General features: G+C 38.1%; 1 protein-coding gene across 2 annotated transcripts in view; it reads left to right on the top strand.

Moving 5' to 3' along the window:
• The window catches only part of LOC134745320 (uncharacterized), a 621323-nt gene that overhangs the window by 123368 nt on the left and 477907 nt on the right, over positions 1 to 20048 (top strand). Inside the window, exons 1-2 of one of the 2 annotated variants that reach the window (XM_063679332.1) lie at positions 7336 to 7786; positions 14760 to 14819. The exons of the other annotated variant lie outside the window; for it this stretch is intronic. Of the exons in view, the coding sequence (XP_063535402.1) occupies positions 7768 to 7786; positions 14760 to 14819 (79 nt within the window). The 5' untranslated portion in view covers positions 7336 to 7767. Of the gene's footprint in view, positions 1 to 7335; positions 7787 to 14759; positions 14820 to 20048 lie in introns of those variants that run through there. 2 annotated transcript variants of the gene reach the window in all.

Genomic DNA, 20048 nt, shown 5'->3' with positions numbered 1-20048 from the left:
GGAAAGGCGTAACGTACAAATCCATATTAATATTATAAATGCGAAAGTCTGTCTGTCTGTCTGTGTGTTCCCTCTTCACGCTTAAACCGCTGAATCGATTTAGATGAAATTTGGCATAGAGATAGGTTGAGTCCCTGAGAAGGACATAGGATAGTTTTTATACCGAAAATCATCCCTTAAGAAAGTAAAAAGCGGGGTGGAATTGAGATAATTAATGAAGTGCCTGCTAATTTATGTGCATAATATGCTCAAATTGAATGATTGCTATGAGAATTTTTCCAGGCGCTATACTTACTTTAGCTGCTGTTACTAAGTCCACGCAGACGAAGTCGCGGGCAAACGCTAGTGAGTAAATAAGGTACAGTAATTAGTAAATGTACCTATACCTATACCCACTAGCTTTATATTTATTTCTTGGCACCCGTAACCAATCTGGCAGCCTTGACATAATGTAATAAACCCTGAGACCTTATTTATCCTTACACAACAAACTCCGTACGCCTAGAGAGCTCAAGTTACCTTCACATATTATACAACTTATTTCTGTCTCAAAAAGTTGCGAGCAGTGTCAGACAAAACCGAGAGCCTCACATTATGCTGTATTAACTTTTCTGCCAACCTTTTTCACCCATTAGGGGATTTAAAGTTAGTCACTGTTCTTAGTAAGTGCTTACGAGACCCTTTCCAAATTTTAATTAGATGCGCGGTTGCTTTTTCGTTTGAGGAAAAATGGCGGTTTCTGGAAGGTCCTGGGTAAAGTAGGTCAAGTGGAAAACCGCGTAATTGTGAAAAAAGGGAGGAAAGGATACCTATAGCAAAATGTTATCACGAAATTAGTATTACTAGATAGTACGGAAGTAGACCTTATTAGTTTCGCAAGTAGTCACAAAATTAATAAGTTTGTGACAATTATTTATCGTATGGCTTCGTTATATGTCACTGGATACAAAAATAAACTTAAAATTAAGATTTCGCCCTACTCAGGTAAGCAGCCGCTTCTTCAGCCAGGATATTGAAGTCACTCACATGGCCCGTGTATTTTGTGAGGGGACATTCCAGCACTATGTGTTCGATGGTCTGGTCTGGGTATCCACAGTCACAGGCAGGCGAGGCGCTCCAGCCCCATTTGTGCCAGTGGTGTGCACAGTTACCAATTCCGGTTCTAAAGCGGTTAAGGGCGGACCATACGCGGCGGGGCTCTTTGTAGCCGGTAGGAGGTGTTCGAGGTGAGAGATGGATGAGAGGGTTTATTTGGTCCCCATGCTCCCATTCCGCTTGCCACGCCTCCGCCAAACTCCAAGTGGTTTGTTGATTGTGACAATAATCGAATGTTATAAACATAACACAAAAAATATTATTATTATTTCATTTTAGACAGGCAGCTGATGCTGGTACGTCTAAATCATAGTTCACTTAGCACAGTTAGCATAGTTTGTCTAGTCTATTTTTAAATTGATTAACACTTGCAGAGTTCACAACTTCTGAGGGTAATTTGTTCCAAGCCTTTACTACTCGGTTTGCAATAAAGTGTTTGCCGATATTTGTTTTGTGCTTTGTTGTTATTAGTTTAAGGTTGTGTCCTCTTGTGCGCGTGTTTGAGTTTCGAGCGAACAGATCGCTTAGTTCTGGACAGTCGTAATATCCGTTAATTATTTTGAACGTTTCGATCAAGTCGCCGCGTTCACGCCTTTTTTGCAGTGTTGTCAGGCCCAGCTTGACTAATCTTTCTTCGATAAGATATAAGATAATATGTGTAGATAAATAGGTGGTATATTAGTTAAATAGTGTTGTTTTAATAGAAACCTGTATATACCTTTATAACGCGGCTAAAGATAACCGGTTTTCCATGTTTTCCATTTTAAAAGCAGAAAATGATATTAATGCATTTTAAAATAACCTACTCAAATAAGTAGAAAATAAGTAAGCAGAAATGAACCAATAAATGATAGATTAATATTGTGAAATAAAACTATGAAAACGGATTATATCGCGTATATTGAATTTATAATACATCCCGACGTTTCGAACCCTTTACAGCGTTCGTGGTCAACGGGTGACTGAGGAAAAATTACAAAGTGCAAAAATACCCACATACTAAAATAATGAACAATCATAGACTATAAACCGTATAATCCGTTTTCATAGTTTTATTTCATGAGTAACTACCGCGGTAACCGAAGACAATATTATAGATTAATATTGTTAAGGTTTTTCTGAATAGTATTCTGTGCTAGACTTATATTGACCGGGATATAGACCGTGATTACCTTTTGTATTGTTATTGAGCTTCCTATATTTTATATTGTGCTTAGGTGTACTTCCTTTTTGGCGAAATTTATTTCGCCAAATTTCACTTGGCAACCAACTTTTTGCCAAAGTTTCATTTGGCAAACCAATCGATGGCATAACCTTACTTCGAACCATTTCATTTCGCAACCCCATACTTGCGAAATGAAAATGACGTACTAGGTTGGGTTAGGTTAGGTTGGATTATGTAAATTTGCTAAATGAAATTTCGCCCAACTAAAAATATGGGATAAATAGTTTGGGAACTGAAAGTTTGTCAAGTAATTTTCGCCGAAACATCAGTAATCACGGTCTATATCCCGGTCAATATAAGTCTAGTGAAACTAACCGTGAATCATCGAATTTAAACTATCGTGAGACATATTAACTTCACCTACCTACCTAGACCTACTAGGACCTAGGCTCTCCGAAGCATGTCGCGCGAGTGATTAAAAACACGTGGGTGAAACCGCTATGTTAGTGAAGTTAACCGTGAATCATTCAAAACTCTTATTCTGTGCTGTTATAGTTTGTAATGCATGTTACTGTTAGAAAAGACTATACTAAATTGTGTGCATAGGGTATACTTAAGAAGCTTCAACTACGGTAATATAACTGAAATAATATGAAAGGAACCATAAAGTATGTGTAAATTATAGAGCATAAATTTAGTGCAGGCGGTAAAAAAAATTTACGCTGTAAATTAGTTAGCAAGCAAAAAGAAGGGCTGATTAAGAATGTCTGGCTCGCCCGCGCTTGTAAAAGATGTCTAGGATGCCTAGACCAACAGTGGTACGATGAAAATACTATATAGGTACACGTAGGTAAACACTCAGTAAGAAAACTCAAGGGAAAATGCAATATAAATACCTAAACTTACAAATAAATAATTTATTTAAACACAATTTCAATTTTCATTTTCAACGACATATTTATCTCGAATGTTCCTGAGTCGTGGATAGTTTTTTAGGGTTCCGTACCCAAAGGGTAAAAACGGGACCCTATTACTAAGACTCCGCTGTCCGTCTGTCTGTCACCAGGCTGTATCTCATGAACCGTGATAGCTAGACAGTTGAAATTTTCACGGATGATGTATTTCTGTTGCCGCTATAACAACAAATACTTAAAAGTACGGAACCCTCGGTGCGCGAGTCCGACTCGCACTTGGCCGGTTTTTGTAAGTATTTATTTATCTATGGAAGCCTGGAGATGTCGGTCAGCACCAAGGGCCTGACACTCTTTGATAGAGAAAGATAGTCTTATTGCGATTCCTATAAGAGGAAAGAGAAAATAGTGCCATGTTTTGTCCTTATCAACGACCGGGTGGCATCATAGGTAGAAAAAAAATCCTATGCTGCCCAAATTTTATATAAATATTCTTTCTCTCACCCGCGGTCGCTCGGTGGCGCGTCTATAACTACTTGTATATACTGTATATGGTCAGCACGGCTCTCCACGAGGCAGAGGACAGAAGCCGATGGAGAGAAACCATTTCGAAACTTCTTCGAAGGAGTCACGATCCTCAGTAATGAGGGAACGACGGAGGAGGAGGATATCTCGTTTTATGAATTTAAAATACACCCCATACACATTTTACATGGATAATTCTCGCGTTAACTATAGATAATATGATTAAATAAGTACGTATGTTCCGTTTTCTCTCAACGAATGTCATCTTGTCCAGACCCTCAACAGCCACGCAAGTGATAATCACAAAGGGGCCCACTGACTCCAGTCCAGTCCAGTCCGCCGGACGATATTGGCCTGTCAGTTGTTCGGAACTGTCAAATTTTTGTTCTAACTGACAGGCCGATATCGTCTGGCGGACTGATAGTCAGTGGGCCCCTTAACATGCTCCACGCATCCCGAAAGTCGAGCGTACCCGATCGTTCAAGTGTCATTTTTGTGTGAAGATTCACGTACAACCATCGTCAAGGGACGAAACGTAAAAGGGATGATTTACGTAACAACGTGCCGGGTCCGTAACGAGCCCGAACCGGCGCCGTTAAACACGATGTGTCTTATTAGTGTTACCACCAAGCCCTCGTGTTACCGCCCTCACGTATATATATACGAGGACAAAACACTTCACAGCAAAAAAATACCTTAATTTGTATCCCTTACGCAAGTTTGGAAGCTGTGCAAGTTACTTATTAAACCATTTATTTTAAACGGGACGGGAAAAGTTGTTCTACCTAAGGAAAGGGCGTCTTTACTAAGGCAATTTGGGAAACTAGTTTTAACAAGGGAAAACGTGTTGTTACTAAAAATCGGGTTTCACCCGTAACATATACATACATTAAATCACGCCTATTTCCCGGAGGGGTAGGCAGAGATCACGGATTTCCACTTGCTACGATCCTGGCATACCTCTCGCTTCCTTCACTTTCATATGTGCCATTCTCAATCAAAAGGGTACTTGTCGCTTGTCAGTAAGACGCTATTTCCATATAGCTTCAATTTGAAATCAACCTTATCGACAAGCGACAATGTGGTACCTTTTGGTTGAAAACGTCATTTACTAATAATCTACGGTCGTAGCGCTATTGCTACGTCGTAGCACTCGTAGCCAACGACATGAGTTTTTCGTCGTGTAGCGAAAATGCTTTATAATTATTGGCGAAACTATCCGCGATGAGTCTTGACTAGCACTGAATGTGTTAAAATTGCTTGGTTTTTTTTACCTGCACTAGGCTTTAATACATTCAGGGCGTCGAGTTTTTTAATTTCCTTAATTCAACTGGGTATGACATTTTCCACAACTCGTTTCATTTCCATCTGAAGCTAACTCCGCTGGGATCATTTTGCAATTAGGGCGATTACGGGCGCGATACTCGATAAAACACAAGTGTTAGGTATTTTACAATGTTTTGCGTCGCAGAGTTGAGCTGCGACGTTGCGTCATTATTATTACGTCACTCCGCCATTCAAGCGACCGAATAAACTTCGGTTGATGTTGATTTGTTTTTCTTTTGGAATTTTTCACAAATTTATTTACATACAAGATATATACAGTGGTACTACGTAAACGAAATTAATAACTAGCTTAAATCTAAAAAGGCCCTTGGGGCATTGTACCAAGGATGCTGGCGGCATTTCCCCGCTGTATCGCAATGCTGATACGTTGTGCGAGAAAGCCGCCAGCTCTTCGGTCACCATAATAATCACTTTTGGAATAATTTACGATGTAAGAGGATAGTGGACGAACGTTCTATACAAACAAAATCCCCATTTTACCCCTGGATTTTAACATAATGTTAAATATTTTTACAGAATTTATTGTGTATTAACCATAGCTATGCTCCTTTATTAGACTTTTTTTCTATTGTATAATTAGGTATTATAAGAATTACTTAAAACAACAACAACTAGACAACAACCACAACAACACACAACAACAACAACACAACAAATACACACACAAGACAACAACAACAACACCACAATAACAACAACGACAAGACAACAACTAGGCTAGGCAACGACAAGAGCTCTTAAATTAATGATGATGATGATGAATTACTTATTTAACTAGGAACGATTTCAAACACATCTTTTAATAAATAAATAAAAAATTATATGAAGCTGATGTATGATAGCTTTGGTTAATTATATAATGAAACGGAGTTTTTTCGATAATATTAATATCCAGTGAGCAAAATGGCGACTACGTTTGTCTGTAATATGTAAAATTTGTACAATTTTATCAATAAATGTATCTTATCTTACATTATCTTATCTTATCTTATCTTATCTTATCTTATCTTATCTTATCTTATCTTATCTTATCTTATCTTATCTTATCTTATCTTATCTTATCTTATCTTATGTATGTATCTATATTATCTGATCTTATAGTTCTCCATGATATATTTATGGTCACGTGAAGTCGTTAATAATCAAGATCAAGTGCGGGTAGTTCGCAAAACCCGCGCAGTAAGATGTTGATACAATTCCTCGCCAGTCTGCCTGTGACCACGAACGTAACGTCACGTTCGAAACGTCAGGCCATAAATAAACATAAGTTTTTACGCGATTAATTCCTGTGTTAGTTTAAAATTATACGTGTAATCTTAAGGATACTGTACCTCATGAACTCATCGGCTGTACTCAAGAATTGTTCAGGCTCGCCAGTCTGCCTGTGACCACGAACGTAACGTCACGTTCGAAACGTCAGGCCATAAATAAACATAAGTTTTTATGCGATTAAGTCCCGTGTTAGTTTAAAATTATTAGTCGTCGTAAGGATACTGTACCTCATGAACTCATTGGCTGTACAAACTCAAGAGTTGTTCAGGCTTCGCGATTCCAGTGTTAGTTTAAAATTATACGTGAAGTCTTAAGGATACTGTACCTCATGAACTCATTGGCTGTACAAACTCAAGAGTTGTTCAGGCTTCACGATTCCCGTGTTAGTTTAAAACTATACGTGAAGTCTTAAGGATACTGTACCTCATGAACTCATTGGCTGTACAAACTCAAGAGTTGTTCAGGCTTCGCGATTCCAGTGTTAGTTTAAAATTATACGTGAAGTCTTAAGGATACTGTATCTCATGAACTCATTGGCTGTACAAACTCAAGAGTTGTTCAGGCTTCGCGATTCCAGTGTTAGTTTAAAATTATACGTGAAGTCTTAAGGATACTGTATCTCATGAACTCATTGGCTGTACAAACTCAAGAGTTGTTCAGGCTTCGCGATTCCAGTGTTAGTTTAAAATTATACGTGAAGTCTTAAGGATACTGTATCTCATGAACTCATTGGCTGTACAAACTCAAGAGTTGTTCAGGCATCGCGATTCCCGTGTTAGTTTAAAATTATACGTGAAGTCTTAAGGATACTGTAAGATAAGATAAGATAATTTATTCCATAACAATTTTACAATCATGTCGGAAATATCTTACAAGCTACTAAAATAAATTACAATTTTATAAATAACATGCATATTATAGATTAAATTAAAATATACAAGATAAAAACAACATGAACCTCATATGAAATGCACCTCATGAACTCATTGGCTGTACTCAAGAGTTGTTCACGCTTTTGCCGGCTATGTTATCACGTATCCACGTGCCTCTGTCGCGTCCAGCGCGCAGGCGCCGCCGCGAGGCTGTACTCTGTTGTCACGTCACCTCAGTCCTCTGCCAACCGGCGACCAGTCGCGCGCGTCGCCCCGCGCAAACGTAAACAAATAACGACTATGACATACACTTTATGACGAAAATAACATAATCGGTGTGTTTTGTTCCAATTTTGATGTCTATAATTTAAAGTGAACATTTAAAAGTGTCTTTTTAGTGCCATAAAGTGATAGCGCTTGCAGTACAAAGTTTTTCTTATCGCCTTCTCGCCTACAATTAGTGATATATAGTTAATTATTGCGAAATTCTAAATACAGCTTAAAGTGTAGATGCGCTAGAATAACTAGGTGTAAGTGAAGAATACGTATCCAGTATTTAAGTTTAAGTGACAGTGTCTAAATGTCGCTCATTTGTAGAGGTGAGAATGACTACTTTCGCTTGCACGGTGGAGGTGTTAGTGTTAGAAAGTGGTCAAAAAGTTTTAAAATAATTTTGCAAAAATAAAAATTAAAACGTTATACAAAATAATTTATAACATTTTTTACACAAATCGACTAAGTCCCACGTAAAGTTCAATGCATGTGTTGTAGGAATATGAATTGACGATAATTTAGGTAACATGTAAAAGCGCAAAAAATAATTTTGCTCATAAATATACTAACATATATTACTTTGTTTTTTATTTTTGTGTAATCTTGCTAACGTGCAATAAAGTGATATACATAACATTCATCGAATTTAAACTGTTGTGAGACATACTAACATTAAATATTTTTTTTTTTTTTTTTTTTTATTAGTCATTTTATTTTATTTTAAACAAGTGTCTAAACCGTAAAATGATTTACTACATAACATTAATATCGTACAATATTCTACGCGTAATTTGAACTCTGAACCCGCAGTTTTGTAGCCAAGGTCACTAGGTTAAAACTGTCGTCAAACTTAACTTTCATCCTTTATTTAACCTTTGTTGTTGTGAGCCTTAAATGACATAAGTAAAATATAAATGGCCGAGGCAAATTATTTTAAAATAAGAAAAATAAAGTGCTAGAACATACATTTCATAATAGATTAGATTAGATATATTTATTTCACAACATATGATTACAGTACCAATTACATTAATGTCAATTTATAAGAATCTACATTGTGATCGTCAGAAATAAATTTAAATAATAGCAAAACAATTCAATATTAATTTCATTAATTATACATTATATGAAAAATTTCCCCTGAGAAGGATCGTCAAATAGTAACAATAATAAACAAGGAAAATGTCAAAAATGGTATGCGATTATGAATTATACAGTTATGTCAAAAAATTCACTGATTGAATATAATGGGTTGTCTAGTAAAAAGTTTCTCAATCGACGCTTGAATGTTGTATCGGATGGTTCCGTCCTTATTTCTGCAGGTAATCGCTTATAATAAGTCGGACCGATGACACGCGGGTTGCTGCAATATGAAGCTATCAAATATAATTTAGCGTAAACAAAACGTTTCTGAATTAAATTAATGTCGTCTGAATTCTGCTAAAAGTGTTTCTATATAAAATAATAATCTTACATAAAATAAAATAACATTAATTCCAGTAGTTTTGTTAACTTGAAAAATTTCTGTCTGTTTCATTTAGAAATGTCAAAATGTTGGCGTTTTAAATGTTTTAAAGCAATTTTTTAATAACATAGGAACCAAGCCACGTGAATTATTCGGGTAACAAGAAAGTACCAAGTAAAAAGCTATTTCAATTGAAAAATACCTTGGAATTGTTTCTGTCCGACAGGCGCTGACTGGCGGAGATTCCTTTAGGCGTTTATCTTGCCGTTTGTGTTTTATGTTACTAAAACCGGGAAAAATGCGGCCATTTTAATTTACACGTCTGTTTTTTTTTAAAAGCTGTTTCTGTATATATCGTGTTAAATACAATTTAAAAGAATTATATAAAAAAGTGTAATGGAAATAAACACGGACATTGAAATTAAGAGAAATTTTAGCTTAGCCACGTGATTTGATTAAAATACTGTGGAAAATATCTGCATAATTTTGTTAAGAGTTTTCATTTGAGAGGCTGAGGATTTATAATAGAAATTTCAAGGTGTAATATTTAGAACCTGCATAATGCACTTTTGTCGGATCATGCTTTACCAATCTATTTGTACAAAAAGTTTAGTGTAAAATAAATAATATTGTAAAAACTTGGATGTGATTCAAGTATTGAGAAACGCTTGTTTATTAACCAGTAAATTGTTCACGGAGCACTTAATCTTTCCCAGAGTTTGAGTGTATATAAAATTCTCTCCAGTGCAGTAATAACAAATCTCAGTGCCGGCTAGGCGCAATGCCAATACAAAAATGTACAGCAATATTTCGGCAACTCTTTACGCGATTATTTCTCGCAAGTGACTCCGCTAATAGTTGTCGAGTACGTCTACCGGTGACTGCCAAGAAACTTGGAAATTATTTCATTTTGATCGTTTTTTGCTATTTATAGCACAGTGTGCATGTGCGTTTATAACAAGTTACTTAGTGTTAGAGAATCTTTAGTTTGGAGTCTTTAGCATCAAGTTTTTCAAGTGTTTTAGATTCAATTCGATTTATATAGTCCTCCTCATCGATTTCGATGACGGCGACCTCAACAATCAAGGTTTCTCCCTCTCATGAGCTCTTATGTGGCTGGCCAGGCCAAACTTGCTCTTAAAAACTCTTTTACACTCACGACAGTAGAGTTGACCGGCCGCATTGTACGTATACACGTAGGAGGGCTTAGGTCTTTCCTTGCACAATTGCCGTTCAATTCGATATACGAAGTCAATATCATTCATTCGAGACAATTTTTGAAATAAAAGAAGTATAAACATTTAATCTCTTTCTTTCTTTCTGTGATTCTTCATTTAAAAGTATCCAAGTTATAATGTTTGTTTTGTGTCGATATATTGTACGTAAATGTTTATTATGCACTTATTTATTTCAACATGTTTTGTGTACTTACATTACACATGTTTCACAATTGTTTACATTGAACATGTTTCACAATTAATGCTATTGCATTTCTTACTTTTGAGGAAAAGTCGATATGTGTAAAATTGTTTCTAATTATTTATTATTACGATCATTTAAAGCACAATTAGTTTTACTTGATAGGTTAATAAGATCCACTGTATTCTTCTTAAGGTAGTATGTATGTATGTATGTATGTATGTAAACATTTTATTGCACATAAGACAGGTTAAGATATACAATTAAACAGAAAGTCAGGTAGTCTTTTGAACTTGGATCTATGAGCAGACTTAATCACACGAGAGATCATTAGTGCAATCACCTATCTTCTTCTTCTTCTTTTCCTGTTACCCCCTGCTGGGGTGTAGGGCCCGAATCTTGTCTTTCCATTGACTACGGTCTTGGGCAGCTTGGGTAACCTCCTCCCACCCCATCCCCAATACACCCAGTTCTTGCTCCACAGAACGACGCCAAGTGGATTTAGGGCGACCATGTTTCCGCTTGCCGGGCATCTTCCAGGTCAGGGCCACTTTGGATAGGTGGGTGTCAGGTTTCCTGAGGATATGTCCAATCCAATGCCATTTTCGCGTCTGTATCTCCCTGTGCACGGGTGTTTGTCCGGTTATTCTCCATAAGTGAGCGTTTGTGATCCAGTTAGGCCAAAAGATGCGAAGGATTTGCCTTAAGCATTTGTTCACAAACACTTGGAGCTTCGTCATTAGATCTTTGCGGACAAACCAGGTTTCGCACCCGTACAGCAGCACGGCCTTTACATTGGAATTGAAGATCCTCACTTTGGTTCTTCTCGTCAGGGTAGAGGAGTTCCACACAGGTTTAAGCTGGCCGAATGCGGCTCGGGCTTTGTTTATTCGTGCTTCAATGTCTGCTTCCGTTCCTCCACTCTGGTCGACAATACTGCCCAGATAGCAAAAGCTAGCCACTTGTTCAATCTGGTTTCCCTTGATCAGCATTGAAGTTGAATCGGTGGTGTTCTGGCGCATTTCCTTTGTTTTCTTGTAGTTAATGCGCAATCCTTCCTTTTCAGCCTCTTCTGCTAGATCTTCTGCCTTGTCTTGGAGTTGCTCACGCGTGGTTGCTATAAGGCAGAGGTCGTCTGCAAAGTCGATATCCTCGAGGTCTTTCTCGGATGTCCAAGGCAAGCCTCTTCGACCTCTGCTGGTAACCCTGCACATCACGTCGTCGAGCACCATCAGGAATAGCAGTGGGGAAAGCAAACAACCCTGTTTGACGCCTGCTGTGACATCTATACTCTCTGTGAGTTTTCCCTTGTGAAGCACTCTACACGAAGATCCATGATAGAGTGCTTTGATAATGTTGATCAGCTTCTCTGGCACACCGTTAAGCTTCAGAACCCTCCATATGCTAGCCCATTTTACCCTATCGAAGGCTTTTTCAAAGACCACAAATAGAGCAAAAACCTCACACTGCATCTCCCGACATTGTTCTAGGACCATTCGCAAGAGGTTGATCTGGTCCGCACATGAACGCCCTGGTCTAAATCCTGCCTGTTCATCTCTGAGCTTGCTGTCAATCACTTTTGCCATCCTCGAGAGTAAGAGCTTGCACAGCACTTTTGAGCAAATGGGTAACAGATTTATACCCCTCCAGTTAGAGCATTGGGATAGGTCTCCTTTTTTGGGTAGTTTTATAATGATGCCTTCCTTCCATGATGTTGGAACTTGCTCCTGTTCCCAAATGCGCGTCAGTAGTGGCTCGAGAATTTCACCGGTGAGATGTACATCCGCTTTCAGAGCCTCAGCCGTGATCCCATCGTTAGCGGGTGCCTTGCCAGACTTTAACGATGTAACTGCTTTGATGATCTCGCTTATGCTCGGAGGGTCTTCATCAACATCGGGCAGAGTCTGGCAATGTACGACTGTAGTCTCCCTTATAGAAGGCGGGGCCCTAAACACTTCAGCGAAATGCTCTCGCCATGTACAAAGCTGCTGCTCCAGCGTAACCTGCAAGTTTCCGGCTGCGTCCTTCAGTGGTTTGTCAGCGATAGGTTTATTGCAGAGGGTCCTTGTAGATTTATACAATTCCCTCATGTTTCCTGAGTACGCAGCCAGCTCCGCCTTTTGTGCTATGGCTTCAGTCCAAGTACGTTTGTCTTTTTTGAGGTTGCGCTTGATTTTGGACTCGCATAAATAATACTCGTATGCTAGCTCTTCCTTAGTTTCTACGGACTGAGCGGAATTAATCCGCAGTTTCTTTTCGTGTCTCGCCTGGATCATCTCCCAAGTGGTTCCTGAGATCCACTGCTTCTTTGGTTTTTGCTCGTAGCCAAGCACAACCTCGCAACTTTTCCGAAAAGCGTCACTAACGGAGTTCCAATGTTCTTCCAGGCTAACCTGGGTTTTACTTATATTCTCGCAACGCTCGCGGAGTTCGTCTTGAAAACGTTTCCTTGTGGTGGATTTTTGGAGCACCTCGATATTGAACTTGCGATTTGCTGGCTTAAAGCTCTGCTGGATTCTTGCCACTTTAAGTTTGATTTTGGCGACAACTAGGTGGTGATCACTGTTTATGTCGGCCCCTCGTTTATTTCGAACATCTAAAAGTGATCGTCTCCACTTTCGGCTTATCATAACATGATCGATTTGGTTCTCTGTGCGGCGATTGGGTGAGACCCATGTCACTTTGTGGCATTTCTTGTGGGGGAAAATAGATCCTCCTACTACTAAGTCGTTTTGGCAACAAAGATCTATGAGCATATCTCCGTTTTCGGTCCGTTGTCCCTCCGCGTGCTTGCCTATCCACGGTTCAATATTCGAGTTGCTCTTTCCTATTTGGGCATTGAAGTCTCCCATACATATAACAATATCTTGGCGCTTTGTTTTCTGTAGTGTGGCCTGAAGTTGGCTGTAGAACTTGTCTTTCGTTCTTGCGTCCGCTGCATTTGTAGGCGCGTAACACTGTACAACCGTGATGTTCCTTACTTTTGAGTGGAAGCGAGCTGTTATAATGCGGTCCGAAACAGCATGCCATTCTAACAAGCTATTCTTTGCTTTGGCGGTCATTAAGAATCCTACGCCATATTCGTGTTTGTCAGTGACATCTTTGCCGGAATAAACAAATGTCATTCCATCCACCAGCTGCTCCCCAAACCCCTTCCATCTGGTCTCTGAAATGCCTAGAATCTCAAGCTTGTAGTTTCGCATAACTTTAGAAAGTTAGTGCAATCACCTATAGGTAGAGTAATCCGATAATTGATGATGTTAATTAATCAAGCAAGTTAGTTAACACAAGTGTCCTATTGATGGATTATTGGGCAAGTAAAGACACTTACGTACATGATTTAGGTGCACGGTACAGCTGGAATTTATGTCTAATAGTAGATAGAACTTTAAACAAAAACTAACTGCAACTCGCTGACAAATAAATACATCAATTTTTTAACATGCAGATACGTCTGCGAGCGATACTCCAAATTTGATATTAAAGGAAAAAATTGAAAAAGTTACACTTCCGGCAGGATTTGAACCCGCAACCACCGCAATCCGTTACGCCACCTTAAAGGCGTGTATACATAAGGGAAGTAATGGAACGATTTGCAAGGGTCTGGTAGGCTTCCGTAGCTCAATTGGTTAAGAGCAACGCACGGATTGCGGAGGTTGCGGGTTCAAATCCTGCCGGAAGTATAACTTTTTCCATTTTTTCCTTTAATATAAAATTTGAAATAAATACATTTTAATAAATATCACGATTGTTTTGGCTAAAAAGTGCTACTAGTCTAATTGGTCTGCATTATAACGACATAATATTATACATAACTAATATCTGTTGTTGTAAAGGTATTACAAAATAGTACTTTCTTTTCTTCATAATTTAGAATCATTTATTCATCAATTGTTCTCTGTAATATGTCTTGCGACGTACAATGATTTTTTGCTGGCGTCTGGCTCGTTGGGTCGACGACATTCGGAAGACTGCGGTCACTTCTTGATGAGATTGGCTCAGGACCGCGATAAGTGGCGTACTCGAAGAGAGGCCTATGCTCAGCAGTGGGCGATAAAGGGCTGATATGATGGTGATGATGATGAAGTACTTTTAACGTGTAGTCTCATCCACTACTATTATTGCTGACTGAAATAAACGATGTTAAAGCTTTCCAACAGATTTCGCTGCATTTTGAGCACAAAAAATATAATCATATTTAAAATTTTAACAAAATTTCACTGCCTCATATTATATTTCTGTAGTTTTATTTTTAAAACCTATTAAATAATACCTTAATATAAAACTAAACCAAAAGATAACCAAAACAAATATATCAAATATTTTTTACAGCACATTTTCACTGGCACCTCCATCGTAAAAACGGCTTATTTGAATACATTTAATTCGCGAATAAGGGTGATATTCGTTCGCAGAGCTCAGCGGCCCCCTGATGTCGGAACCACTCGTCAGTCTGTACAAATCTCCTGTATCAGGTACGTTATCTTGTTGTACACGTATATATACATGTATAGTAGTGTATGAAGATAATAAATATGAAGTTTGGTGAGTTAGATAAGGTTATTATTTTGCCTATGTAACTACTTTAGTAATTATCGTGATATCCTGGAGAGTACTGCTTGAACGTTATTATTAAATGAAAAGGAAAATTATGGGTTTCACCTCGGAATGGAGATAATAAGCTGGAAACTATATACCTTCATTATGGGGTCCTAAAGGTTTTGAAAGTCACCGAAAATCTCGTGACGCGTAGGAAGTTATTCAAGGGCAAATGTCATAAAAATTGGTGAGTGATGAACAAAATATTTGGTTATTGGTAAGAAAAATCTTTAATATTGTTATTATTTTGCCTACCTACTTCTTACTAAATACTCAGTAATTACCGTTTTGAGGATTGGCTTGAACGTCCATGGGCAACGGTAATTGCTCACCAACAGGCGATGCGTCTGCTCGTTTGGCTCCTATATCATTAAAATAATATTACGTTAGTTATTATTATATTTTAAAACAGTGTTTTAAATGCGAATGTTTCGAGGCTTTCTATAATTAAGGTATGAAAAAATACTATTATAATAGACTTATTTTGACCGGGATATAGACTGTGATTACCTTTTGTATCCCGGTCAATATAAGTCTAATGAAACTAACCGTGAATCATTCAAAACTACTATTATAATAGTTTGATATTTGCATCAAGAAAAATTATAATTATTTATAGCGTGAATGCGTTGCGCTTTTCCATATTCGAGTTTTTCTTTCTAAGTGATGATTTATTCTCACGCGAGAGTGCTGTAACGTTGTTTATGTTATGTTATAAAATTATTTTGCGTTCCAGATATTATTTTAAATATTGTTATTTTTACTTTAACGGGACTTAATTGCGTATACTTAAGCTTTACTGCGCGATTAGGGAAATGAATTAGAGATTCACTAGATATGAAATAGTTATTTTGTTATTTAGTTATAGGTTAGTCTTAAGTATATTGTACGTCCGTGATGGATAAACTGTTGCTTCCTAAATGTATTATTGCCAACATCTCTGTACACATGACAGTTATTCAATAAATATTATCTTATCTTACCTTATCTTATCTTATCTTATCTTATCTTATCTTATCTTATGGCGGTTGGAGCTTCTTGGTCACATATCTACTATTTCATATCTAGTGAATCTAATTCATTTCCTGAATCGCGCCGTTAGTATTACCTCCGACGTTTCGAGACCGGCATTGTCCCGTGGTCTCGGAGAAGGACTGGCTATAGTTGACATCACATACCTACTATGGAGCCCCGTTATCGATATTGTGAACATAATGCTACTTTAACTTGGAATAACTTTAGGCACATTTTTCTTTATTATAAAAACACTAGGCGAAGTTGGGGACGTGTAGCTAAAATAAGTTATAAAAAATAGACAAGAATTCGATCGGCAAAGATGCTCAAACATAACTGACACTATAACGGGCGTGTCAGTTATTTTCGTGCGCTCTGTGGCGTCTGATAGATATGAAATATTACTGGTTGGCCTATTGTGCCTAGCACCTAATCGAACACCACACAGTAACTAGTCACAGGGCGGACACGCTATACATCAAAAATCACTTGCGTTTCTATGTGTGAACGGCACGTCTGTACACGCGGCATGCGTCGTGTAAGTTGCTTAAAAACAGGTACTGAGCGGCCGGCAAACGGCCGTCAATCTGCTGTCGCGGGGCGAGGTACTTCGAATCGGGGCGGGGCGGTGCTTGGCCGTTCTGTATGATAATATATATATATATATATACTTATTCTGTGCTGCAGTAAGAACCACAGTAAGCTAAAAGGTTTGTGTTGGCTACTTTGCTGACTCACCATATTCATGTATTAACTTGTAAAGATATTACAATTAAAACATTACATTAAATGTCGTCATAATTACATTACAATACTATTTTACAAACACAAATTTAAAACTATTTAACTAACCTAAGACCCGTTCTGTGGCATGCCGGGTCCAAAAGTCCCCATCACACTCGCAGCGTTGCCGCGCTGTATGGCAATGGAGACCTGTTGGACAAGCCAAGACCCAGATCGGGGATCGCTCCCCCTCTCTCTCAGCCGCCGACCCAGCTCTCTGAACAATTCGGACGCCTCGCTGCACCATGGTCCGGCTGTTTCGACAGCAACGGGCACAAAATCGTACGCCCCCTGTAACCCGGAGTATTTGGCATGCTTATTTTTGGCGGAACACAAAACTTGTATTAACTTGTTGAAGTTCAATATAACAGTACTGACAGAAATCGTATAGGGAGAACACAGCCACGGTATCCGTCCAAATTTCTAGTTCCAGAGGGCCTACCGCGAATCACGTTCGACGTATTGCCTCCCTGTCATACTAACGTACGAATGTACAAGTGCGACAGAGGCAACCCGTTGAACGTTGTTTGCAGTAGGCCCTCAGGACAAACCGCGTAAGCTGAAACGTAGAACCGAATCCGACCTCCGCCACTGGAACTCTTGTGCCCATATATAAGATAAAAGATAAAGATAAAAGATATTTATTTGTGACGATCACAACACAAGTACGAACATGTACAGACAACAACAGCAAGAAAAGAAGAGATCATCAAGTGTGCATCACGAAATGGACTCAGCATAATGCTATAAAGCCAGCGCTGGTCTTCCGTAGGGCCCATTCGGTGATGCCACGACAGATAACACACACATATTAAAACATTACAGAAATACACACAAGGAATAATTACAAACATATTAACCAAACCAAAAAATACATTTGGAGCACAAACAAAAATAAAAAAACCGGCCAAGTGCGAGTCGGACTCGCCCACCGAGGGTTCAGTAGTTTCATAGAGTAACTTATACTAGAGCGGTACTGTCATAGTAAATTTTTTAACCCCAGTAAATTCACTGCCATCTGTCGACACACTTTAAAACTAAAAATAAATATATATAAAAATACGATAAAATGTATTTAAATATGGATAAATAATTTTTTTTATTTGCATAAATTATTTTTATGATTTTGACCCATGTTCTTTCACTGATATGCGTTAAAATTGTTAAATAACAAACGAAACCGTCAACGCCATCTATTCGACTGTAGGCCAAAACTAGTAGCGCCCTCTCAACGAGAATCAAATTTTCTTGATTTTCGAGGCACGTTTTTTCCTTAGACTGTATCTATCTATTACGGAGTTATATCTATCTGGTAGTTTTTAGTATTTGTTGTTATAACGGCAACAGAAATACATCATCTGTGAAAATTTCAACTTTCTAGCTATCACGGTTCATGAGATACAGCCTGGTGACAGACAGACAGACGGACAGACGGATAGACGGATAGACGGACAGACGGACGGATAGACGGACAGCGGAGTCTTAGTAATAGGGTCCTGTTTTTACCCTTTGGGTACGGAACCCTAAAAACAAGTATACAAGAAAAAAAGAAAAACATTTAAGTATATGCCATCTATTTAAGTTTACAAATAAACATTTAAGCTGCTCAAGAAGTTTAGTAATTTCGACCTGTTGACCTTTAAACAAATATTGAAAATAAATATTAAGAACACCACGCGCCATTTTAGTGATATGTTCATGGAACAAAATATATAAACAACTAAGTTTTACATACGATAAATGTCCTCACAGGTTTCAAATCCAAGACCATAGATTAACTTATACTAGAGCGGTACTGTCATAGTAAATTTTGTAACCCCAGTAAATTCACTGCCATCTGTCGACACACTTTAAAACTAAAAATGAAGATTTATAAAAATACGGTAACATGTATTTAAATATGGATAAATGATATTTTTTATTTACATTAATTATTTTTATGATTTTGACCCATGTTCTTTCACTGATATGCGTTAAAATTGTTAAATAACAAACGAAACCGTCAACGCCATCTATACGACAGTATGCCAAAGCTAGTAGCGCCCTCTGAACGAGAATCAAATTTTCTTGATTTTCGAGGCACGGTTTTTCCTTAGACTGTATCCATCTATAACCGATTCACAGACAGATTACTGTCTAGACAGGTTGTCAATCAAACGGATTTTAAAGTTGAATGCTGATCCAGGTGTCGTACGTAAATAAAGTATGAGCCGTCGTCATTACGGGCCGCGGGCAGAAAATAACTTCGACGTACGAGTAGGTTTCGTAAATAAATAAATCGGAGCAGAGTGACATTAGACTAAAAGGTGGCAGATATAACCTAAATTATCTGTGCGTCTTTTAGACTAAACACACTCAGAGAAAACTATTGTGAAAATAACAAAAAAACGTTGCTAAATAGGAGCCGACAGAGTCAAATTGCGGGCGCAGCAAGCTTAATTTTGCGAAAAAAAATTGCGTAAATGACAAAGCGAAAGCGTTAACTTTGTGAAAAAGCACATAGCGAATTTCACAAAGTCGAATTTTTCACAATTTTACTCTGTCGGCTCCTATTTCGCAATTTCAACTTTGTGAAAAATCATATAGCTAATTTCACAACGTAACATTTCTCGCAATTTGACTCTGTCTGCTCCTATTTTGCAATTTTAACTTTGTGAATATTCAGCAATGTCGACATTGTGAAATAACGTTGACAATAATACATAGTAAAAGTTGTGATTTATAACATTGCTAATTTAGCAAATCTTTACATTGCAATATGAACATTGTTAATTTAACAAATTTAGTTTTTAACAATTTTTCTTTGATGCCTATTCCGAACATAGCTATTTTAGCAATTTTTATTTTGTGGTTTTATCAAGTGAACTTCGTTATATAAACTACTTTGAAGTCGTAGTTTTAGCAAAGTTGAAAGACGGAATAGAGAAGTCATCAATGTTGATATTGTTAGCTCAGCAGAATAATATTGCGGGGATAGCAATGTTAATGTTGCTAGCTCCGCAGTGTAATATTGTGGTTATAGCAATGCTGACGTTGCTAGCTCCGCAGTGTAATATTGCGGGGATAGCAATGCTGACGTTGCTAACTCCGCAATGGAATATTGCGGGGATAGCAATACTGACGTTGCTAACTCCGCAGTGGAATATTGCGGGGATAGCAATACTGACTTTGCTAGCTCCGCAGTGGAATATTGCGGGGATAGCAATTCTGACGCTGCTAGTTCCGCAGTAGAATATTGCGGGGACAGCAATGTTGACGTTGCTAGTTCCGCAGTGGAATATTGCGGGGATAGCAATGCTGACGTTGCT

Source organism: Cydia strobilella, chromosome 1 (genome assembly GCF_947568885.1).
Source record: "Cydia strobilella chromosome 1, ilCydStro3.1, whole genome shotgun sequence".
Lineage (NCBI taxonomy): Eukaryota > Metazoa > Arthropoda > Insecta > Lepidoptera > Tortricidae > Cydia > Cydia strobilella.
The sequence above is the reverse complement of the archived record's forward strand: the minus strand, read 5'-3'. Positions and strand labels throughout refer to the sequence as shown.